General features: G+C 49.0%; 1 protein-coding gene across 5 annotated transcripts in view; it reads right to left on the bottom strand.

Annotated features, from left to right (window-relative positions):
• FMNL2 (formin like 2) overlaps positions 1 to 25,048 on the bottom strand; it is a 113,493-nt gene that overhangs the window by 4,699 nt on the left and 83,746 nt on the right. For all 5 annotated transcript variants that reach the window (XM_056495937.1, XM_056495938.1, XM_056495936.1 and 2 more), the window contains exons 9-25: positions 22,210 to 22,303; positions 17,264 to 17,338; positions 15,924 to 16,034; positions 14,697 to 14,846; positions 13,862 to 13,963; positions 13,223 to 13,529; positions 12,665 to 12,844; positions 10,388 to 10,512; positions 8,874 to 9,076; positions 6,672 to 6,906; positions 5,356 to 5,424; positions 5,184 to 5,264; positions 4,446 to 4,575; positions 3,607 to 3,770; positions 3,434 to 3,535; positions 2,595 to 2,693; positions 2,054 to 2,177 (exon numbers count right to left, since the gene is read on the bottom strand). In XM_056495937.1, the coding sequence (XP_056351912.1) occupies positions 2,054 to 2,177; positions 2,595 to 2,693; positions 3,434 to 3,535; positions 3,607 to 3,770; positions 4,446 to 4,575; positions 5,184 to 5,264; positions 5,356 to 5,424; positions 6,672 to 6,906; positions 8,874 to 9,076; positions 10,388 to 10,512; positions 12,665 to 12,844; positions 13,223 to 13,529; positions 13,862 to 13,963; positions 14,697 to 14,846; positions 15,924 to 16,034; positions 17,264 to 17,338; positions 22,210 to 22,303 (2,351 nt within the window). The remainder of the gene's footprint in view (positions 1 to 2,053; positions 2,178 to 2,594; positions 2,694 to 3,433; positions 3,536 to 3,606; positions 3,771 to 4,445; positions 4,576 to 5,183; positions 5,265 to 5,355; positions 5,425 to 6,671; positions 6,907 to 8,873; positions 9,077 to 10,387; positions 10,513 to 12,664; positions 12,845 to 13,222; positions 13,530 to 13,861; positions 13,964 to 14,696; positions 14,847 to 15,923; positions 16,035 to 17,263; positions 17,339 to 22,209; positions 22,304 to 25,048) is intronic.

The following is a 25,048-nucleotide window of genomic DNA, read 5'->3' as shown; positions in this document are numbered from 1 at the left end:
GGATGATCTGGGTTGGAAGGGAACTGAAATCCCATCCCAGTCCACCCTGCCATGGGCAGGACACCTTCCATTATCCCAGAGTGCTCCCAGCCCTGTGCAGCCTGGCCTGGGACACTTCCAGGGATGGGGAAGTTCAGGATTCACTGGGAGATCTCCAGGGATGGAAGTTCAGGATTCACTGGGAGATCTCCAGGGATGGGGAAGTTCAGGATTCACTGGGAGATCTCCAGGGATGGAAGTTCAGGATTCACTGGGAGATCTCCAGGGATGGGGAAGTTCAGGATTCACTGGGAGATCTCCAGGGATGGAAGTTCAGGATTCACTGGGAGATCTCCAGGGATGGAAGTTCAGGATTCACTGGAGGTGACCTCAGTCCTACCTGACCTTTCCTCCTCTGTGTCTTGAGGCCCCAAAATGGGCAAATCCAGGCACAAGAGCACAGGAAATGTTTAACCTGAGCCTGGCCCCTCTCCCCTGGTGGTTTTTTTCCACAGGGATGGTTCTGCCACACAATCTGCTCCTGCCACAGAGCAGAACCATCTTTCCAATTAAACCAAGTCCCAGGAGTCAGGAGGAGTTGTGGAAGCAATGCCAGTTGGATATTACTGCCCTTGAAATGAGGAATGTTATCTCAGGGCATTAACCAAGGTTAAAGGAGTTGGGAAAACTTCACACACAAATTCCCTGGCTTTCCTCAGTCCCTTCTGCAGGAAAAACTCCTGTGGAAAACTTCCAGGAGCAGTTGGCAAAGATTTTTTTTTTCTTTTCGGTTCTGTGCAAGGAAATGGAGTTTGTGAAGCTCCTGAGGTGTTAAATCATTTTCCTTCCACAGCACAGGTGAAAAATGTGTGGAAAACTTCCAGCTTTGTGATCCCAGAAGCTGGAAGTGGTAAAAATGATTTAATTCCTGGGAAAGATGCACTTCAGGTGGCTCTTTGAATCAGCAAATCCTTGCAGCCAAGTCCTGGCTGTGCCTGGCTGCTCCAGGGGCTCTGTCCCCTCCCTCTGGGATCTGCAGGAAAACCTGGAGCAGTCTGGGGGCACTGGGGCTTGACTGAAGGACTTCTGGGATCAATTTTAATAAGAACAGAGGCTCTTCATCCTCACACTGATCCCATTTGTGGGGAGAAAAAAGGGATCTGGGACAGCTGGAGCAGCTGTGGGATCAGGCACTCCCTGCTCTGAGACCCTGGGAACGTCCCACAAGCTGCAAGAGAGGGAGCAGAACCTTCTGCACCTGCTCCAACCACACAACACCCTCAAAGCCCTGGAGCAGATCCCCTGGGAGTTCCTGAGGCTGGAACTTCCAGCTGGAAGGGGTCTGGGGTACCTGTGCTGGGCTCAGGGGGCTCAGGGAGTTCAGGGGTACCTGTGCTGGGTTCAGGGGGTACAGGGGCTCAGGGCTCAGGGTACCTGTGCTGTGTTCAGGGGTACCTGTGCTGGCTTCTAGGGGCTCAGGGCTCAGTGTTCAGGATTCAGGGGGCTCAGGGCTCAGGGGGTTCAGGGCTCAGGGTACCTGTAATGGGTTCAGGGTACCTGTGCTGGGTTCAGGGGGCTCAGGGGGTTCAGGGGTACCTGTGCTGGATTCAGAGGTTACAGGGGCTCAGGGCTCAGGAGTAGCTGTGCTGGGTTCAGGGGGTTCAGGGGTACCTGTGCTGGGCTCAGGGGGCTCAGGGAGTTCAGGGGTACCTGTGCTGGGCTCAGGGGGTACAGGGGCTCAGGGGGTTCAGGGGTACCTGTGATGGGTTTAGGGGTTCCAGGGGCTCAGGGTATCTGTGCTGGGCTCAGTTCTCAGGGCTCAGGGGTTCCAGGGGCTCAGGGGTTCCAGGGGCTCAGGGCTCAGGGCTCAGTGCTCAGGGGTACGAGGGGCTCAGGGCTCAGTGCTCAGGGCTCAGTGCTCAGGGGTTCCAGGGGCTCAGTGCTCAGGGGTACAGGGGCTCAGGGCTCAGTGCTCAGGGCTCAGTGCTCAGGGGTTCCAGGGGCTCAGGGCTCAGGGGTTCCAGGGGCTCAGGGGTACAGGGGCTCAGGGGTACAGGGCCCAGGCCCAGCACACCTGTGATGATGTCCTCGATGGCGCCGTCCTTGCCCTCGTAGACGTGCCGGTTGTCCTTGACCTGGCGGCGCCGCAGCTCCGCGATCAGCTCCTGCTGCTGCCTCCTGCTCCTGTGGGACGGGGACTGCAGCAGCACAGCTCAGGGTCAGGCTCAGGGTCATGGTCAGGGTCAGCTCCAGCCCTCCTGGCTCCTGCTCAGCCTCACCCACCTCTGCACCCCCAGCTCCTGCATCCCCACCCCACTCCAAGGCTGGGAACAGCCGTGTGCTCACTGCTCCATGCAGAGCTCAGGGCAGGGTCAAGTTCATAAAGCTCAGCTCATGGAAATATGGAAAAGACAACAATATGGAAAACACTTTCCCCCTGTTCAGTTCTCATTAATTCTGCAGACTTCCACAGCAAAACAACTTTACCAGCCTATTCCAGTTCCTTCCATAAAAAATTCCAGACTCTTTCCAGGCTACTCCAATTCCTCACTTGGAGCTGAAGTTTCCAAAACTCAGGAGCACAATCCCACCTGGGAGCCGTGTTTGTCCCCTACCTTTTGGTCCTGCTGCTCCATCAATGCTTCTTGCTCCATGAGCTTTTCCATTAAGGCCTGCTCCTGCTTTTTCCTCAGCTCGTTCTCTTCCTCTGCTTGCTGTTTGTGAGAAAATCCACAGGTTAGAGATTCCAGGGGAGCCAGGGAGGGATGGGATCTGTGCCAACATGGGGCTTTCTGGGGAAGCAGGAGGAGGAGGAAGAGGAGGAGGAGGAGGAGGAAGAGAAGGAGAAGGAGAAGGAGAAGGAGAAGGAGAAGGAGAAGGAGAAGGAGAAGGAGAAGGAGAAGGAGAAGGAGAAGGAGAAGGAGAAGGAGAAGGAGAAGGAGAAGGAGAAGGAGAAGGAGAAGGAGAAGGAGAAGGAGAAGGAGAAGGAGAAGGAGAAGGAGAAGGAGAAGGAGAAGGAGAAGGAGGAGAAGGAGGAAATGGACAAAGAGATGGAGAGGGACAAAGAAAGAGGAGAAAGAAGAAAAGAAGAATGGAGAAAGAAAGGTGAAAGGAGAAAGAAAGAAGCAAGGAGAAGAAAAAAAGGAGAAGGAGAAGGAAGATGGAAAAGTAGGAGGAGAAAGGAAAAGGAGGAAAAGAAGAGGAGGAGGAAAAGAGGAGGAGAAGGAAGGGGAGGAAAAGAGGAGGAGAAGGAAGGGGAGGAAAAGAAAAGGAGGAGAAAGAGAAGGAGGAGAAATGGAGAAGAAGGAGAAAAAGAGTACAGGAGAAGTAGGGGGACGACAAAGAGGATGAGGAGAAGAAGAAAGAGAAGAGGAGGACGAAGAGGAGTAAGAGAAGAAAGAGGAGAGGAGGAGGAAGAGAAGAAGGAGGAGAGGAGGAGGAGGCTGTGCTTTACCTTGTAGGCCTTCACAAAGCGCACGAACACCGGGAAGAACACCGAGGGCGGGGTTGTCTTGGGATTCTCCCCGAAATACTTCACAGCATCATCAAAGGCATCCTGCAACAGGCACAGTGTCACCCTGCCAGGCATCCTCCAGGAAACAGCCCAAATCCAGCACACACACCCACCTGGGCTATTTTGGCATCGTCCTGCAGCTTCTTGAGCTTGCCCTCGTTGCTCTGGATGAAGTCCTTGAGCATGGTGTTGTGGTCGTGCATGGTGTACTCGCGCTTGGTGAGCTCCAGCCCCCGCTGCAGCTCCTTCACATCCAGCAGCACGTTCTCCAGGGACACTGGGGGCACAGAGGCTTGGTGTGACCAAAGTGTGCATTCCATCCCACCTTTAAACCAGCTGGGCAATCATCTTTATCTTCCCACAGCCCATCCTCCCTCCAGGAGATATCTCCTGTTCATGGCCACTGAGTCCCAGGGCATGACTGATAAAATTCCATCATCCCATGGGAGATGCTCCAGCCAGGGGAGGAGCCAAGCCTTTCCTACCCAGATAAAAACTGAGATTTGCAACACCAGAGCAGCCTTTGCCACTGGATCCCAGAGGAAAACCAGAGCCTTCCACATCATCCCTGGAGCTTCAGAGGAAACTGCACCTTCTCCAGGAGCACTGCTCCAGCTGAACCACATCTGCCCCTGCAGGAGGATGCAGCCACCATTGAATGGGACTGTGCCAACACCCTGACTGACTGACGGGTGTCAGCTTGGATTCTGACTCTGGCAGGGCTGGGATTGTTCTGTGTAATACTGCATTTCTGTTTTAATTTTCCTAGTAAAGAACTGTTATTCCTAATTCCCATATCTTTGCCTGAGAGCCCCTTAATTTCAAAACTACAATAATTTGGAGGGAGGGGGTTCACATTGTCCATTTCCTGCCTCTTTTAGCAGACAGCTGTTTTAACCCAGTGACAGAGCAATGCTGAGCTCAGGGGTGCAGGGGCACAGAGGGGCTGTACCTGCTGCTGCCTTCTCCACGTAGTGCAGCTCGTTGTAGAACAGGGCCACGTGCTGGTACTTGTCCCTCACCACGTTGGAGATGTAGTGCAGCAGCGTCTGCTTCCGGTCCGTGGACTTGGTCTCCAGCAGCTGGAACAGCAGGGACACAGTGAGGGCTGGGAGCAGCTCCAGGCACAGGGAATCAGTGCTGAGAACACTCAGGGTGTTTGCCATGCTGGGAAGCACCAGTGGAGTCCCCCAGCAGCCACCTGGGTCAGCATGACACCCTGATGGCCATAGGGCTGGGATAGAGAGACTGGAAAAGTGGGAAAGGTTCCAGGGGTGGTGAATTCCTGAGGGAAATGGGAAAGGGATGGAGAATTCCTGAGGGAAATGGGAAGGGGCTCAGGCTGGAGCAAAGGAGGATCCCGAGGGATCTTTTCCCTCTCTGGAATTCCCTGCCAGGAGGGCACAGCCGGGGGGATTTGGGATCTGGGAACAGGGACAGGGACAGGAGGAGAGGGAACAGCCCCAGGGCAGGGCAGGGTGGGTTTTGGGACAATTCCTTCATGGAAAAGGTGCTCAGGTGGAGTCTCCATCCATCCCTGCAGGGATGTAAAACCCTGGGGATGTGACATTTGGGGACAGGGACAGTGCTGGGAATGGTTGGACTCAAAGATCTTGGAAGGTTTTTCCAACCTGAAGAACTCCACAGTTTAAATTCCCAGCTGCCCACAACACATCCCTGCTTTTCTTACCAGGTCTAAACTCTGCAGCTTGAATCCATACACAGCCCCTCGCTTGCTGCTGTTCATGTAATTCCCAAGAGCCAGGATGATCTGCCAGGAGGAAACAGAGCAGAGCAGGAATCCTCAGGACAAATTCCATGAGGTTTGGACACCCCTGGAAGGGGAGCTGGATCAGACCTACCTCCAGGATTTTCTTCAGTTTTTGGGATGACTTTATGGACACAGAGGCAGCGATGATGGCGTGGAGTTGCTGCAGGGAGAGCTTTGGTTAATGCACACCCAGCCAGGAGGAAAATCAACATCCAAACACTCACATCCTGAAAAAATCCCTTCCTGGTTTTCATCCACACCGTGGGACAGAGCATGGGTGTCCCTCTGCCGTGGAGCCAGGCTGGGAGAGCTGGGAAGGATCCAGGAGAGCTTCCAGCACATTCCAGGGCTAAAGGGGCTCCAGGAGAGCTGGAGAGGGGCTGAGGACAAGGGATGGAGGGACAGGACACAGGGAATGGGACACTGCCAGAGGGCAGGGATGGATATTGGGAATTGGGAATTGGGAATTCCTGGCTGGGATGGAATTCCCAGAGCAGCTGTGGCTGCCCCTGGATCCCTGGAATGTCCAATTCCTGCGGCTGCCAGAGCTCCAGTGTTTGGATATCCCAGGGTGGGAATTTGGGGCTGTCTGTGCAGGGTTAGCAGCTGTATCTATGATGCTGTGAGTCCCTTCCAGCTGTGGAATTCCAGCTGTGGATATCCCACCTGTGGCTATTCCAGCTGTGACTACGCCAGCTGTGACTATCCCATCTATGGAATCCCAGCTGTGGCAATTGCAGCTGTGGCAATTCCAGCTGTGGCCATCCCATCTCTGTCCATCCCATCTGTGACTATCCCAGCTGTGTCCATCCCATGTGTCCATTCCTGTGTCCATCCCATCTCTGTCCATCCCAGCTGTGTCCATCCCATCTCTGGCCATCCCAGCTGTGAAATCCCAGCTCTGGCTATTCCATCTCTGTCCATCCCAGCTGTGTCCACCCCAGCTGTGCCCACCCCAGCTGTGTCCATCCCAGCTCTGTCCATCCCATCTGTGTCCATCCCATCTGTGTCCATCCCAGCTGAGTCCACCCCAGCTGTGTCCATCCCATCTGTGAAATCCCATCTCTGTCCACTCCATCTCTGTCCACCCCATCTCTGTCCATCCCAGCTGTGAAATCCCAGCTCTGGCTATTCCAGCTGTGTCCATCCCCTCTCTGTCCATCCCAGCTGTGAAATCCCATCTCTGTCCACCCCATCTCTGTCCATTCCTGTGTCCATCCCAGCTGAGTCCATCCCATCTCTGTCCATCCCAGCTGTGTCATCCCATCTGTGTCCACCCCAGCTGTGTCCATCCCAGCTGTGTCCATCCCATCTGTGAAATCCCATCTCTGTCCATCCCATCTCTGTCCATCCCATCTCTGCCCATTCCTGTGTCCACCCCATCTCTGTCCACCCCGCCGCTCTCACCGGGGTCAGCATCTGGACGCTCTCGGCGAAGTTGCCGATGAAGGCCATGATGGTCATTTTCTGCATCAGCCTCTCGATCTTGCTGAACTGCAGCATGAACCTGTCCTCGTCCGACAGGTTCTCCAGGGGCTTCCTCTCCCTCTCGTACAGCCTCAGCACCTTCACCTCGTTCTCCGTGGGCAGGAAGCGCATCAGGCACTCCACGAAATCCACCGGCAGCGTCTTCAGGTCAAACCTGGGGATCCAGGGAAAAGGGGCTGGGGTAAAGCTCAGCCAGGCTGGGAGAGGTGGGAATGTCCATCTGGAGAAGGGAAGGGTCCAGGGAAAAACCCAGAGCTCTTTCCAGGGACTAAAGGGGCTCCAGGAGAGCTGGAGAGGGGCAGGGGACAAGGGATGGAGGGACAGGACACAGGGAATGGCTCCACTGCCAGAGGAATGGGATGGATATTGGGATATCGGGAATTGGGATGTTGGGAATTGGGATATTGGGATATTGGGAATTGGAATATTGGGATTTGGGATACTGGGAATTGGAATATTGGGATATTGGGAATCGGGATATTGAGATATTGAGATATTGAGATATTGGCATATTGGGATATTGGGAATCGGGATATTGAGATATTGGGATATTGAGATATTGGGATATTGGATATTGGGATGTTGGGATATTAAGATACTGGGATATTGAGATATTGGGATATTGGGATATTTGGAATCGGGATATTGAGATATTGGGATATTGAGATATTGGGATATTGGGATATTGGGATATTGGGATGTTGGGATATTGGGATGTTGGGATGTTGGGATATTAAGATACTGGGATACTGAGATATTGGGATATTGGGATATTTGGAATCGGGATATTGAGATATTGGGATATTGAGATATTGGGATATTGGGATATTGGGATATTGGGATGTTGGGAACTGGGAATTGGGATACTGGGATATTGAGATATTGGGATACTGAGATATTGGGATATTGAGATATGTGAATATTGAGATATTGGGATATTGAGATATTGGGATATTGGGAACTGGGAATTCCTGGTTGGGCTGGAATTCCCAGAGCAGCTGTGGCTGCCCCTGGATCCCTGGCAGTGTCCCAGGCCAGGCTGGAACAACCTGGAATAGTGGGAGGTGTCCCTGGATGAACTGGATGATCTTTGAGCTCCTTCCCAGCCCCAAGCAGTCTGGGATTCAGCTCCACATGGAGAAAAGCAAAGCAGCAACTGTGAAGCTCCTCCTGCCTGCCCATGGAGATGGGAACAGGATCCAGGGATTCTGGGAATGATGCTGCTCCCATTTCCAAACATGTGGGCATTCCCCCACCCCTCCAGGCTCACTTTTCCAGGGAAAAGCAGTGGGGAGGAGCAAATATTTGTATTTAATTGGCCCAGAGCACCCTAAAGCCCAACTGCTGAACCTGCCAGGACCTGGGGCAGGTTTGGGTCACCCTCAGCCAAAAGCAAAGCTTGTGCATCCACATATTTTGGGGATATTCCTTAAGGGAGGAGTGGGAGATGTTTGTCATGGTCAGGGTGAGTCTGGATGGACTTGGGACCAGCCCCAAGGATTTGGGATCAGCTCCATCTGTCCCATGAGCAGGGAAGGATCTATATCAATTCCTGAGGTCACTCCACAAACCCAATTCCATGCAAAATCTGCTCCAGCACCTGGATTAAACCCATCCTTCATGGAGCCAACCAGAAGAGCTCCCTGCTCCTGGGCTCCCTCTGGATTTGGGATCAGCTCCACCTGTCCCAGAAGCAGGGAGGGATCCTGTTACTGAGGCCACTCCACAAACCCAATTCCATGCAAAATCTGCTCCAGCACCTGGATTAAACCCATCCTTCATGGAGCCAACCACAAGAGCTGCCCCTTCCTGGGCTCCCTCTGGAATTGCCCACTGGAACAGGAAATATTGTGGAGCAGACTGGGAGCTGCCACAGCAAACTGGAGAGGTTGGAACGAGCAGCTTTAACCAAGGAAGTGCTAATTTATCCAACCTCAACAGTGACTCAGCAGCACAGAGCTGGGAGGTTCCTGAGCTCCAGCCATTCTGACTTCTGGGAATTCAGATTTCTGGGAATTCCCTTGGAATTCTTCCCAGCATTTCCAGCAGCTGCCCACTCCAGGCTGTTTCCCAGCAGCCCAGTGACCTGGGGAGGTTCCCCTGCTGGAATCCCACACTCACACGTGGATGGCTCTGCAGATCTCGTCCGCCGTCTTCCCGGCCTTCCGCAGGGTGATGGCCAAATTCTTGGCTCTGTTGGCATCCAGCAGTGTGACTTTGTTGGATCCCTTCTGAGGGATCTTCTGCTTGCTGGAAGTCAGATCCATGGCTGGGCCCTGGGCTTTTGTTTTGAAGATTTCCTCGAATTCATCCACGTTTAGATCCTGGAAAGGAAAGGAAAGGATTTATCCTGCAGGGAACATGAAATCCTAAAATCCAGAGCTGCTGGAAAAGCATTGTGGGGGCTGAGAGTGGATCATGGAATGGTTTGGGGTAATCTGTTAAACCAGCTGGGCAATCATCTTTATCTTCCCACAGCCCATCCTCCCTCCAGGAGATATCTCCTGTTCATGGCCACTGAGTCCCAGGGCATGACTGATAAAATTCCATCATCCCATGGGAGATGCTCCAGCCAGGGGAGGAGCCAAGCCTTTCCTACCCAGATAAAAACTGAGATTTGCAACACCAGAGCAGCCTTTGCCACTGGATTCCAGAGGAAAACCAGAGCCTTCCACATCATCCCTGGAGCTTCAGAGGAAACTGCACCTTCTCCAGGAGCACTGCTCCAGCTGAACCACATCTGCCCCTGCAGGAGGATGCAGCCACCATTGAATGGGACTGTGCCAACACCCTGACTGACTGACGGGTGTCAGCTTGGATTCTGACTCTGGCAGGGCTGGGATTGTTCTGTGTAATACTGCATTTCTAGTTTAATTTTCCTAGTAAAGAACTGTTATTCCTATTGCCATATCTTTACCCGAGAGCTTCTTAATTTCAAAATTACAATAATTAGGAGGGAGGAGGTTTACATTCTGCATTTCAAGAAGGCTCCTGATTTTTTTAGCAGGCACCTGTGTTCAAACCAAGCCAGCAGGGGAGAAGGGATGGCACAGCAGGGATGGCACAGCAGAGAGGGGACACCAGGGAGGGGACAGCAGGGATGGGACACCAGGGAGGGGACAGCAGGGAGGGGACAGCAGGGATGGCACAGCAGGGATGGCACAGCAGGGATGGCACAGCAGGGAGGGCACAGCAGGGATGGCACAGCAGGGAGGGGACAGCAGGGAGGGGACAGCAGGGAGGGGACAGCGGGGAGGGGACAGCAGGGATGGCACAGCAGGGATGGCACAGCAGGGAGGGGACAGCAGGGATGGGGCAGCAGGGATGGCACAGCAGGGATGGCACAGCAGGGAGGGGACAGCAGGGATGGGACAGCAGGGATGGGGCAGCAGGGAGGGGACAGCAGGGATGGCACAGCAGGGATGGCACAGCAGGGAGGGGACAGCAGGGAGGGGACAGCAGGGAGGGGACAGCAGGGATGGGGCAGCAGGGAGGGGACACCAGGGATGGCACAGCAGGGAGGGGACACCAGGGAGGGGACAGCAGGGATGGCACAGCAGGGAGGGGACAGCAGGGAGGGGACAGCAGGGATGGCACAGCAGGGAGGGGACACCACGGATTGGACAGCAGGGCACCTCGAGGATGCGCTCGTCGTCGATCTCGTTGAAGACGGTGCCGTTGATCTGGTTGGGTTTCAGCGCCACCCAGTTGAACACGGGCATCCTGAACTTGGTCTTGATGGGCTTCTTGATCTTCACAGCTGGGGACAGCACAGGGAGAATTCCTGAGGGGCTGCAGCACACAGCAGCTGCCCAGCTGGAATTCAGAACTGGGCTCGCCTGGTTATCCCCCTGGAGATCCTCCTGTCCTGGCAGCACCAACCCCCAGGGCTCTGAGAACTTCCCAAAGGGAAATCTGGGATTCCTGCACCACCACTGCCCCCCAGGCTCTGTCCAAACTCCTGGGAAAAGGGGGGAGTGGGCGAATTCAGCCCTGAAGAGCAGAGCCCACTCTGAGCTGTGTCACAAATGGGATAGGAAGCAGAAAAAGCCCCATTCCCAAAGTTTTGGGAAATGGGATTTGGGGAAACTGCAGTGGGCACCTTCTCAGCAAGTCTGAGTTTCAAGGCCAAAGGGGCTGAGCTGCAGCAAAGCTGGGCTTTAACAGGGGCTTAAAACCAGGTTTTAATTCCTGTGCTGTGCAAATCCAGCAAATCCAAGTCATTTAGGAGCTCTGGAGTAATTCAGGAATTTAAACAAAGGAGTTGTGGAAATGAAACCTGGAAATGAGGCCTGTCTGAGCAAGGGAACAACCCTATTTCTATTTCTATTTCTAATTCTATTCCTATTCCTATTCCTATTCCTATTCCTATTCCTATTCCTATTCCTATTCCTATTCCTATTCCTATTCCTGTCCCTATCCCTTTCAATCTGGAAGCCACATAAATAATTTCCATAATCCAGTTCCCATTTCTTCTCCCTTACATAACAACACAAACTTGTTCCTTGCTACAAAATCAATTAATTAAATACACCAACCAACGTTTTGCTCCTGAATTATTTCCCAAAAAATCTGGCAGATGTGGAATAGAAACCCTGGTCCTGCAGTGGATAACAGGGAATACACAGAATATTCCAGTGGCTATTTTGGGAATTGCATTTATCCAACTTATGCTCATCTACACTAAACAGGGTTTTGCTCTCTGCTTAATTCATGGGGTTACTTCAAATAATTCCTAAAATAAAAGAAGGACTAGCTTTGAATATCCATGGAAAAAGCAATTTTCTACTTGTGCAGACATTGGAATGGACAATTAACTGCTGCCAGGTTATTCCAGGACAGGGGAGGCAGGAATGCTCAGAACCCCTGCAGATCTCCCTTCCTCCTCCTCCTCCTCCTCCTCCCTTCCCAAGCTCTGGGTGCCCAAATCCCCAGGGTGGCTCCCACCTCCCCCTGCCCATCCCCAGGACCCAGGGAATGCCAGGATAGGGAATACTCAGCAGGAAGGAACCTACAGAAGAGCTTGATGGGCCCATCTGAGCAGCAAGCAGAAGGAACAGAGAAAAAAGGGTTAGGAAAGGTGAGAAAAGCAGCATTTGTTATTTCCCAACTGCTCCTGCCTGGGGAGCCCCTGCATCCAGAAAAGGATTTCCAGTCCCACTCCCTCGGAATTCCCACTGGAAAAACCAGGATCTGCCCCCAGGCACCCCAGGGATCTGCTCCCTCTGGGCTGGGTTTCCCTAAAAAACAGCCAGGGACCCTCTGGATCCAGGATGCTTTTTTCCAAAGAAACCTTTAAAGGCTAGAATATTTAATCAGAGTTAAATATTAATATTTAGATATAAATAAATTTATTAATTTAAATAACTACATTAAATATTAATATTTAATTAATTAAATATTTTTTCTCTCTTAATGAGAGTCTCTTGCTTTGGACTTGTAATAAGCTCTGGAGATTTTTGGGGACAGCAGTCACCCCCTGAGACACCAGGCAGGAGGTGGTGGCTAAAACATGGGTAAGGATGGGCAGCACATTGTCCTTCCCTCCAAAAAATTCCCAATTTTTGTCTTTTCTTCCATAAAAATCCCGAATTTTGCACAGATATTTCCTCTCAGAAGGAGCCAAAGCCACATTCTGTCAAAGCCCATCCCAAAGTCTGGCACTGGCTGTTTATCCAACTGGTGGTGTGAGCTTTGTTCCAACTGCCCCAGAACAAACCCAAAGCTGGGGCTGATAAACCCCAAAATCTCAGCCAGTTTTGGGGATTCTCCAGCTCCCTCATCCCAAGGAAAACCTCAGACATTTCCAGGGATGCTCGGGGCAGCTGCAGGAATGTTCCTTCCTCCACCAACACCTCACTGCAGCAGCACTGAGGACCTGGGGGTGTTTTTGGGGTCTGAGGGGGTTTTACCTGCCAGGCCAGAGTTGAAGACCACGGTGGGTGAGGCTGTGCCAGGCAGGGGGGGAGCTGAGGGTGGTGGTGGTGCTGGAGCTGCATCCAGAGCTGGACCTGGGAGAGGAGGAGGAGGAGGAGGAGGAGGAGGAGGGGGAGGGGGAGGAGGCACAGGCACTGCCACGGGGCCGTTGGGCACTGTGGGATGGAGGGAAAATGGAGTTACCATGGAGAACACAGAGCCACCCCTGTCCCCTCCCCACCCTCAGCCAGCACCTGCACCCTCTGGAAAGAAGGGAGAATTCTTCCAGGAAAAAATTCTTCCATGCATGGAAAGAACAAGTGGAGGGGGCAGCCAAGTGGGGATCTATTTTTTTGGGATATACTTTTTCTTATTGTGTATTTATATATTGTATATTTTCTTATTGTACATTTATATTTATATACAATATACAAACAAGGGGAATGCTGGAGCAGCAGAAATTTTCTGGGTTTCACACTCTGCTCCCAGGGAAGAGCAGGAATTTGCCCATGGGAGGTGCTGAGGCCCTGGCACTGGGTCCCCCCCCTCCTCACCTGCCTCAGGTGAGCCGGGCAGGGCGGGCAGGGGCGGTGGGGGCGGGGGCAGGGGCACTGAGGAGGCTCCAGGGGTGGCACAGGGGCCTGGCACTGCCTCTGCTCCTGCTGGCACCACCCCAGAGCCCAGGGCCACGGGCAGGATGGAGATGTCCCCGTCCCCTTTCTTCTGGATCTTGATGGTTCCCTGCTTCTCCAGCTCGTGGATCTTCTTCTCCAGCGTGGACTGGCGCTGGATGGCCTCCTCCTTCTCCTTCACCATCTTCCTCAGGGTGTGCACCTGGCTGTTGGCATCCTTGTAGATCTCCTGGGGTGGCACAGCAACAGGGAATGCTCACACTCCCAGGGCAGGATCAGAGAGGGGATTGCACTGCACCTGCCCAGAGAAATTCTGGCTTCTCCCACCCTTTGGGACCTCCACAGCTCCAAAACTGCCAGCTGGAATTCCAGAGCTGGGGAATGAGATGTGTCCATCTCAGCCAGCCATTGCTGGCACACCCAAAGGGATTCCTGTCCATCCACACCAATAATTCCACCTCAATTCCACTCCAGGTTCCACAGTGGGAAGCCAAGAGAACTGTCCTGCCCCAGATCTGTGATCTGCACTCCTCCAGCCTGGATCCAGCCCCATCCACTCACCCTGATCACATCCAGTTCTTTGTTCCTCTGCATCAGTTGCTTTTCCAGTTCCACAATTTTGGCCATGGCTTCGTTCTCTGTGTCCTGCAGTTTTTCAGATAACTGCCCAGCAAAAGAGAAATGGATTCAGTAACTGCAAAATCTCAAAATAACAGGTCACTTCTTGGATTAATTGATAAATTATTGGTATTCCAGGAAACCCTGAAGCCTTGGGAAGAGATTCCTGCCTGAGATGGGAGATATCAAACTGGAATGTGCCTAGAGCAGCCTGGACAGAGGAAGGTGTTCCTGCCCTGAAGGTTTTAACTGGATGGGTTTAATGTCCCTTCCAACCCAAACCAGTCCCTGATTCCTACAACACCCCAGAGAGACAAACCCTGCACAGCAAGCTGAGAACATTATTTATTCCAAGTGATGGAATACAGGGATGGTGAGAGAAGGAAAAGCCTTTTCTCAGGTTTGAAGTATGGAAATCCCCCTTTTCTTTTTTTTTTATTATTTTCCAAAAGCCTAAAGGAACTGACACCAAGTTTGGGGACAGCAAACCCTGAGCATCTACCCAAGTGGATTTTCCTGAGCCCTTATTTAAAGCAGGGTTGGTTATTCTTCCCTGCCAGGATTTTTTTCCTCAGTTTTTGGGCTGCTCTGCTGAGGAGTTGGAATTTTCCAGTAAATCAGCTCTCCCAGCTCCCACACCTGTGCCAGGTGAATCCTCCTGGAAGCACAACCAGGGTGTGGTTTTGTCCCAGGTGAGAGGCCCAGCAATCCCAAAGGAAAGGGTTTTCCAAGGAACTTCCCCCAAAGCAGGCAAAGCCAAAAGGCAGTCCAAGCTCACGTGGGAAAGGTTCTCTTCCAGCTCCTCCACCCTCTCCAGGGCTGCATTCTTGGTCTCAGCATCCTCCAGCAGAGCCCCCACGTCAAACACGTTGTCCAGGTAAGCCTGGATCTGCACCTGCAGCTTGTCACTCTCTGTGTGCTTCAGCTTCTGCAGGGACAGGGACAGGGACAGTGACACAGGGACACAGGGACAGGTGACACAGGGACACAGGGACACAGGGCCAAGGACACAGGGACAGTGACACAGGGACACAAAGGGACACGGGGACACAGGGACAGTGACACAGGGACACAGAGTGACACAGGGACACAGAGGGACACGGGGACACAGGGACAGGGACACAGGGACACAGGGCCAAGGACACAGGGACAGAGGTGACAAAGGGCCAGGGACACAGAGGGACACAGGGACAGGTTATATAGGGACAGGTGATACAGGGACACAGGGCCAAGGACACAGGGACAGAGGTGACAAAGGGCCAGGGACACAGAGGGACACAGGGACAGGTTATATAGGGACAGGTTATATAGGGACAGGTGATACAGGGACACAGTGACACAGGGACACAGGGATACAGAGAGGGACACAGGGACACAGGGACAGGTGACACAGGGATACAGGGACACAGGGACAGGTGACACAGGGGGACAGGAACAGAGGGACACAGGGACGGGTGATACAGGGACAGGTGATACAGGGACACAGGGACACAGGTGACACAGGGATACAGAGACACAGGGACAGAGGTGACACAGGGACAGAGACACAGGGACACAGGTGACACAGGGACAGAGGTGACACAGGGACACAGGGACACAGGTGACACAGGGCACTGGGCCAGGGCTGGGGACAGGGGGAGCTCAGGGCACCTCCCCCCCCAGGGAAACCCTCTGGACCCCAAGATCCCCAGTTCAGGGACACTGCAGCTCCCCTGCCATGGAAGGGGCTGGGAGCAGAGCCTGGGGGTCCCTTCCAGCCCAAGGAATCTGGGATCCCACAGAAAAGCCATAGGGGAGCAAACAGCAGCTTCCCTCTGGCAGGCAGAGAACGAGCCCAAAGCAGAACTCCCAGCTGGAGCAGAGTGGGGACGTGGCAGGGCGAGGATGGCTGTGGCTCCTGCCCTGGCTCAGCCCACGCCAGCTGTGGTGTCACAGCTGGGACTGCAGCTGTGCCCTGCTGGCAGCTCTGGTGAGGGGTCTGGGGTGGGAAGGGGGCTGGACTCACATCCAGGTACTCATCCAGGCCCAGCTTGGTGAACTCGTACTGCAGGTGCACTCTGAAGTTCATGTCCTCCACCGAGTGCACCACGATGTTGATGAACTGCATGCAGGCCACCTGCAGGGACACCAGCGACCTCAGCTCTGCTGGAACTTCATCTTCCGTGTTCTTTACATTCTGCACTGCACTCTGTGTGACTCAACCCCACACAAAGTGTTCCAGGCTCTCCTCCCAGCTCAGCCACACAAACCAATCCTGTTCCAGCCCAGAACCAAGGACACGCTGCAGCTCCAGCCCCAAAAGTGCAACCAGAGAACTGGGGAGAGGATCTGGAGGGTGGGACTGCAGAGCCTGGAGCTGGGATTGGACAATTACCAATGTGGAATTGGACCAAAACTGATAAAAGTGTGAAAATTTGGGACTTGCACTGCCCAAGGTGAATCCTCTAAGGGTTTTTGATTAATCCCTGCTTTATTCCTTTTTGTTCCAGGTGACCAGGAGCAGGATGTGAACACAAACACATTTCCTTGTGCTGCCTCCAAGGGACAAACAGGAGAGCCCTGAGCTCTTCCACTGCCAGGCCAGGGCTGGATCTGGGCTCTGGGAATGTTGGACTGCTGGGATTAAGGGGAATGAGAATTCCAGGAATTCAGTCATGGCTGCAGAGTCACCTGCCCAGAGCACCAGGCTCTGAAAAACCAGCCCTGGGTTTAAACAGCCTGGAAAATTAGTCTGGGTCTGGCTTTAAACAGCCTGGGGATTAATCCAGTCCTGGGTTTAAACAGCCTGGAAAGTTAGTCTGGGTTTGGGTTTAAACAGCCTGGGGATTAATCCAGGGCTGGGTTTAAACAGCCTGGAAAAGGGAGATTAGTCTGGGTTTGGGTTTAAACAGAATGGATCCAAGCACTGAGCAGGAATCCAAGGGAGACTTTTCCTGATTTAAAGGAGGATTTCAGATTCTCACATTCCTTAAAGCTCCAGATTTGGGAGATTTTTCCTGATTAAAAACAGGATTTCAGATTCTCACACTCCTTAAACCTCCAGATTTGGGAGATTTCTCCTGATTTCAGATTCTCACACTCCTTAAACCCCCAGATTTGGGAGATTTCTCCTGATTTCAGTTTCTCACATTCCTAACCCCCCAGATTTAGGAGATTTCTCCTGATTTCAGTTTCTCACATTCCTAAACCCCCAGATTTGGGAGATTTCTCCTGATTTCAGTTTCTCACACTCCTTAAACCTCCAGATTTGGGAGATTTTTGCCACCAGCCCCTGCCTGAGACAGCAGGGCCAGCAGGGAAGGAAAAGGATGGAAAAAATGGGAATTTCTGGAAAATCCCACTCACCATGAAGTCAATGTTGTTGTCCTCATTCCTGAAATGCTCCATGAGCTTCTCAAAGCGCTGCTTCTCCCCACACACCTGGAAACAAGCACCAAAAATGAATTTAAAACACACTTGATCTGATTTTTCAGAGCCTCTCCAGCCAGGTTAAAATCTCCCTCATCAGAAATAATTCCATGTGGACACCTGCTGAGGAGCCAGGTACAATTATTGTACATTTGTATTCACAAAAGAGGTTTTTTAAATCTCTTTTCTGCTTCAAAAATTGGATTTTATCCATGAGTGGAAGGAGCAGAGTTGCTGTGCCACAGCTCAGAGCTGACTTTTCTCTGTAATTAGGGAGAAACCCAAATGACAGGGAGGGAAAAAAAAGAAAATTATCCCTGGTTAAAGGAGGAGTGAAAATAACCTGGGATGGTGGGAAGTGGAGAATGGGATGGGAACCCAAATTATTCCAGCATTCCATGGGCCCTCTTGCCCTCACTTCAGAAAAAATGGATTTTAAAAAGATCTAAAGAAAATCAAATGGATTTAAAGAAAATCAACTGGATTTAAAGAAGATTTCAAGAAAATCAAATGGATTTAAAGGAGATTTAAAGAAAATAAAATAAATTTAAAGAAAATTTCAAGAAAATCAAATTTAAAGAAGATTTCAAGAAAATCAAATAAAATTAAAGAAGATTTCAAGAAAATCAAATTTAAAGAAGATTTAAAGAAAATCAAATGGATTTAACGAAGATTGCAAGAAAATCAACTGGGTTTAAAGAAGATTTCAAGAAAATCAACTAGATTTAAAGAAGATTTAAAGAAAATCAAATGAATTTAAAGATTTCAAGAAAATCAAATGGATTTAAAGAAAATCAACTGGATTTAAAGAAGATTTCAAGAAAATCAAATTTAAAGAAGATTTCAAGAAAGTCAAATGGATTTAAAGAAAATCAACTGGATTTAAAGAAAATTTCAAGAAAGTCAAATTTAAAGAAGATTTCAAGAAAATCAAATAGATTTAAAGAATATTTAAAGAAAATCAAATAAATTTAAAGAAAATTTCAAGAAAATCAAATTTAAAGAAGATTTCAAGAAAATCAAATAAAATTAAAGAAGATTTCAAGAAAATCAAATTTAAAGAAGATTGCAAGAAAATCAAATAAATTTAAAGGAAATTTAAAGAAAATCAAATGGATTTAAAGAAAATCAAATGGATTTAAAGAAGATTTCAAGAAAATCAAATAAATTTAAAGAAAATTTAAAGAAAATCTAATTGATTTAAAGAAAATGAACTGGATTTAAAGAAAATGTCAAGAAAATCAACTGGATTTAAAGAAGATTTAAAGAAAATCAAATTTAAATAAGATTTCAAGAAAATCAAATAAATTTAAAGAAGATTTCAACAAAATCAACTGGATTTAAAGAAGATTTCAAGAAAATCAAATCAAATGGATTCAAAGAAGATTTCAAGAAAATCAAATGGATTTAAAGAAGATTTCAAGAAAGTCAAATAGATTTAAAGAAGATTTAAAGGAAATCAAATTTAAAGAAGATTTCAAGAAAATCAAATAAATTTAAAGATTTCAAGAAAATCAAATGGATTTAAAGAAAATCAAATGGATTTTAAAAAGATTTCAAGAAAATCAAATAAATCTAAAGAAAATTTCAAGAAAATCTAACTGATTTAAAGAAAATCAACTGGATTTAAAGAAAATGTCAAGAAAATCAACTGGATTTAAAGAAGATTTCAAGAAAATCAAATTTAAAGAAGATTTTAAGAAAATCAAATAGATGTAAAGAAGATTTAAAGAAAATCAAATTTAAAGAAGATTTCAAGAAAATCAAATAAATTTAAAGAAGATTTAAAGAAAATCAAATTTAAAGAAGATTTCAAGAAAATCAAATAAATTTAAAGAAGATTTCAAGAAAATCAAATGGATTTTAAAAAGATTTCAAGAAAACCAAATGCAGGAGCTGCAGGAGGGGAAGAGCGACGTGGCTGCTGAGGGATGCTCCCGTTTCCAGCTCAGCAGCTCCAGGGAATTCTGTGGGTTATCCTGGAATTCTGTGGGTTATCCTGGAATTCTGTGGGTTATCCTGGAATTCTGTGGGTTATCCTGGAGGATGAAAGGGAGGGACAGTGGAGATGAGGCTGGGCTGGCCCAAGGGGAACCACAGAGCAGATTTTGCCTTTTCTGGGGGATGAATTCCCAAGGGATGGATTCCCAAGGCTGAGTTTTCCTTTATGGGCACTCTGTGGGAAGAGTCAGGATTAAAGGAAAAAAAAATCCTGGCTCTACTTAGGCTGGGAATTAAACCTCTGGAGGTTGCACCAAGGCCAGGAAACCGAGTGGATTTGCTCCCAAATCTGTTCCACAGAATCCTGAGACAAGCAGGGACACCCACATTCGCTCCAGGAAGAGCAGGGACACCCAAACTTGTTTTAGCCAATCCCAAGAGAAGCAGGAACACCCAAATTTGTTCCAAGAGGAGCAAGGATACCCAAATTTGTTTCAATCAATCCCAAGAGGAGCAGAGACACCCAAATTTGCTCTGAGAGGGACACCCAATTTTGCTCCAACCAATTCCAAGAGATGCACAAACACCCGAATTTTTTCCAAGAGAAGCAGGAACACACAAACTTGCTCCATGAGAAGCAGGGACTCCCAAATTTGCTCCATAGAATCCTGAGAAAAGCTGGGACACCCAAATTTGTTCCAAGAGGAGCAGAGACACTGAAATTTGCTCCAGGAAGAGCAGGGGCACCCAAATTTGTTTTAATCAATTCCAAGAGAAGCAGGGACTCCCAAATTTGCTCTGAGAGAAGCAGGGACACCCAAATTTGTTTCCATCAATCCCAAGAGGAGCAGGGACACCCAGATCTGCTCTGAGAGGAGCAGGGACACCCAAATTTGCCCCAGGAAGAGCAGGGACACCCACATTTGTTTCCATCAATCCCATGAGAAGCAGGGACTCCCAAATTTCCTCCAACCAATTCCAAGAGATGCAGGAACACCCAGATTTGCTCTGAGATAATCAGGGACACCCAAATTTGCACCAGGAAGAGCAGGGACACCCAAATTTGTTCCAAGAGGAGCAGAGACACTCAAATTTGTTCCGGAAGAGCAGGGACACCCAAATTTGTTTTAATCAATTCCAAGAGAAGCAGGGACACCCAAATTTGCTCTGAGAGAAGCAGGGACACCCAAATTTGTTTCCATCAATCCCAAGAGGAGCAGGGACACCCAGATCTGCTCTGAGAGAATCAGGGACACCCAAATTTGCTCCAGGAAGAGCAGGGACACCCACATTTGTTCCAAGAGGAGCAAGGATACCCGAATTTGTTTTAACCAATCCCAAGAAAAGCAGGGACACCCAATTTTGCTCCAACCAATCATAAGAAAAGCAGGGACACCCAAATTTGTTCCAAGAGGAGCAGAGACACTCAAATTTGCTCCAGGAAGAGCAGGGACACCCAAATTTGTTTCCATCAATCCCAAGAGGAGCAGGGACACCCAGATCTGCTCTGAGATAATCAGGGACACCCAAATTTGCACCAGGAAGAGCAGGGACACCCAAATTTGTTTCAAGAGGAGCAGAGACACTCAAATTTGTTCCAGGAAGAGCAGGGACACCCAAATTTGTTTTAATCAATTCCAAGAGAAGCAGGGACACCCAAATTTGCTCCATGAGAAGCAGGGACACCCAAATTTGTTTCCATCAATCCCAAGAGAAGCAGGGACACCCAATTTTGCTCCAACCAATCCCAAGAGGAGCAGGGACACCCAGATCTGCTCTGAGAGAATCAGGGACACCCAAATTTGTTCCAGGAAGAGCAGGGACACCCACATTTGTTCCAAGAGGAGCAAGGATACCCAAATTTGTTTTAACCAATCCCAAGAAAAGCAGGGACACCAAAATTTGCTCCAACCAATCATAAGAAAAGCAGGGACACCCAAACTTGTTCCAAGAGGAGCAGAGACACTCAAATTTGCTCCAGGAAGAGCAGGGACACCCAAATTTGTTTCCATCAATCCCAAGAGGAGCAGGGACACCCAATTTTGCTCCAACCAATTCCAAGAGATGCAGGAACACCCAGATTTGCTCTGAGAGAATCAGGGACACCCACATTTGCTCCAGGAAGAGCAGGGACACCCAAATTTGTTCCAAGAGGAGCAAGGATACCCAAATTTGTTTTAACCAATCCCAAGAGGAGCAGGGACACCCAGATCTGCTCTGAGAGCAGCAGGGACACCCAGATTTGCTCTGAGAGAATCAGGGACACCCAGATTTGCTCTGAGAGCAGCAGGGACACCCACATTTGCTCTGAGAGGAGCAGGGACACCCAGATTTGCTCTGAGAGCAGCAGGGACACCCAGATCTGCTCTGAGAGGAGCAGGGACACACAGATTTGCTCTGAGAGAATCAGGGACACCCAGATTTGCTCTGAGAGCAGCAGGGACACCCAGATTTGCTCTGAGAGCAGCAGGGACACCCACATTTGCTCTGAGAGCAGCAGGGACACCCAGATCTGCTCTGAGAGGAGCAGGGACACACAGATTTGCTCTGGGAGCAGCAGCACACCCAGCTCTGCTCTGAGAGCAGCAGCACACCCAGATTTGCTCTGAGAGAATCAGGGACACCCAGATTTGCTCTGAGAGCAGCAGGGACACCCAGATTTGCTCTGAGAGAATCAGGGACACCCAAATTTGCTCTGAGAGCAGCAGGGACACCCAGATTTGCTCTGAGAGCAGCAGCACACCCAGCTCTGCTCTGAGAGGAGCAGCACACCCAGATTTGCTCTGAGAGCAGCAGCACACCCAGCTCTGCTCTGAGAGAATCAGGGACACCCAGATTTGCTCTGAGAGCAGCAGCACACCCAGCTCTGCCCTGAGAGCAGCAGGAACACCCAGATTTTCTGAGAGCAGCAGCCCCAGCTCTGCTGGAGCAGCCCCACCAACCTCCTTGAAGTTGTCGAAGGCAGCCAGGATGATCTCGTGGCCCCCCCGGACCAGGCACACGGCTGCCAGCAGCTCCAGCACCAGAGCTTTGGTCCTGTGGGAAGAGCAGAGGGACCCTCAGGGACAGCTCCTGGTCCTCCTGCTCCCTCCTGAGGGAATCCTGAGCCTCCTTCTTCACCCCCTGGGGCCAGGGTCCCCCTGCAAGGCGCACGGTGCTGATCCGGAATTCTGATTTCTCTGGGCTCATGCAGCTCCCTCCCCTTTTTTTTAAAAAAAGCTTCTCAAACCATGCAGGGATTGAAATCCCAAGTTGGAAATTCAAGCAAAAAAAAGGCAAAACTGGCAGGAGTTTGAGAGAGGTGCCAAGGAAGTCCCTGCACACTCCTTCCTGTGCCAGTTTGTAATGGAAGAGTCAAAACTCCAATCTGCAGTTCCCCTGACACAAATCTGAGTTATTCTCTGGGATAATTTGTATTTACAGCCACACACACACACAGAATTCACTGCAGGAACACAGGCTGCTGGAGAACATCCTTCTCCTTAAAAATCAGGGATTGGAGTTGATTTTCAGCAGTGAAACAGAGAGAAAATGAGATTATTGAGGGGGAAAAACATGCAGCAAACTCAGTGTAGCCATCATGGAAATAATCCACAGTGTTTCCTTCCAGGATTCCTGGAAAACAAAAGATTTTCTGGGCAGCTGAGCTCTGAGCAGAGGCAAACCATGCACACACAGAAAAAAAAATTAGTGCCATGCTCAAGCAGATGTTACAGAACAAGAAATACCTTGTGGGCTCTCAAAGGGTCAAGGTTATCTTTGGGAAGCAGAAAAAATGGTCACTGCCCTAGGAGATTTTAAATGGAATGTTCAATTCTGCCTCCTCCAGGCAGAAAAAAATAAAATAAAAAAAAAATTTGGGGTTTTTTTTTGTTTGTTTTTTTTCTTTTTTTTTTTTTTTTTTGTTTGTTTGTTTGTTTGTTTGTTTTTTCTCTCCTGCCACAAGAAGAACTTGCAGGGGTTTTTCAGGATCAAGGAGCTGTGGTGGGGATTTGCTGCAAAATTCCCTCTGAGGGGATGGGATGGAGATCTCTGGAGTTTGGAATTAGCTGGTTGAGCCAGAACAAAAACACAGCTTCAAACTGAAGTTAGCACCTTGCAAAACCTGCAGCAGCTTTTAAGGGAAGTAACTGAATCACTTTAAAAATTACCAAAAATAAACTTGCTCCAGTTTTTAACTTATTCTAAAGGAACTGTAACATCACCTCTGCAAAATCTCAAACACCTGAAGCTCAAAAAACCCTAAAAAAAGTTACTGAAGCTCATCAATGTGTACCATAATTGCCTTTATTCCTTGTAATTTTGAAAAAAAAAAACATGCAGCTGTACAGGCTTGTGTTTCAGCAAAATGTTTTTAAAAAAAGATCCTTTACTAATAATAAAATAAAACTTTTTACCTACCAAATTCCCCAAAACAATATTCACCACCATAAAAATGTTGGCTCAGCTCATAATCAGAGCCAGAAAAAGATTGTTGGCCACAGGAAGTCAAAATTTCATTATAATTTATTTGCCTTTAAAAAAAGTATTTTAATTAGACTTTATAAAAATGAAAAAAAATTGCAAATGACATTGTTGAATTATTCAAGTCTGTTCTATTCGTTTTCCAAGTCATAAACTATGACAAACAAAATTAAGTTTCAAGGAAAAAAAAACATTTTAAACAAAGAGCTTCTAAAAACTGTCATAGTGTTTAGTGATAAAAAAATAAATAAAAATAAAGAAACCAGCTGGGATTTGAGTCTCCCAGAGAATTCCAGAAGAGCAGAATTCCCTGGAGCTGCTGCTCCCCCTTGGCAATCCCAATTTGGGGTCTGATCATTCCAGGCACATTTTAAAGCAGTTTTTATCACCCCCCAAAAAATCAAAATAACCCACTTCTTCCCCTGATTTCCAGGCACAGGAAAATGATCAAAATTATGATTAAAAATTATTTGAAAAAATAATAAAAATTATAAATTAAATTAAATTATTATAAATGATAAAATAAATTTTAAAAATTATAAAAACTTCCCATTTATTCTTGGCTTGGTGACTTGGGGCTGAAGAAAAGAAAGAAGAAGCTGCTCCCCCCAGGACAGGATTCTGCTCCTGCCCAGGCTGGGAATTCACACCCAGTGCTGGTCATCACCTCACCTCTGTTTCCATGATGGAATTTTTGAAATTGAGAGTTTGGGACTTTTTTATTATTATTATTTTTAGGAAAATATTGTTTTTAATTTGAGGCCATTGGAGAAAGTTTCCAAAATGAAATGCCAGAACTGAAATCACTGGTGTGCAGTTTGAATAGAAGTGTGTAAATCACATGGTGGAAAAATCAGATTTTAAAGTTTTTAAATATAGTAATATATAGAAAGCAAAATGAAGGTTTTAGGGTGGAAGTTTCTTTCTTCTTCACCTTCTTCTTCACGAGGCTGGGTGGTGTTTTTGTAATTGAATTTAAAAATCCACATTTCCCCTTTCCCAGTGCCAGAGTTGGGTTTGTCAGACCTGCCAAAGGTAAAATCTCTGGGATCTGCTGGGGGTGGGACACAGGGATGGGAGGCAGGGGAGGCACCAGGAATCCCCAGCACCACGGCAGGGGCTGCAGGCTGAGCCAGCACAGGAATGAAACCCTCTCCCAGGGAAACCCCAAGCTCAAGGATCTGGGGAACATTTCCTACAGGTGATTTTCCCTCTCTTCAGGAACATCCCACAGGGAGCTGCTCATTGCCACTGGGTTTCTGCAACACAGCAGCCAAATTTCTGCTGAATCCCGATTTTCAAATCCCAAATTTCTGC

The sequence above is a fragment of the Oenanthe melanoleuca genome, chromosome 7, assembly GCF_029582105.1.
Source record: "Oenanthe melanoleuca isolate GR-GAL-2019-014 chromosome 7, OMel1.0, whole genome shotgun sequence".
NCBI lineage: Eukaryota > Metazoa > Chordata > Aves > Passeriformes > Muscicapidae > Oenanthe > Oenanthe melanoleuca.
Note: the sequence above shows the minus strand (reverse complement) of the source record. Positions and strands in the feature narration are given on the sequence as shown.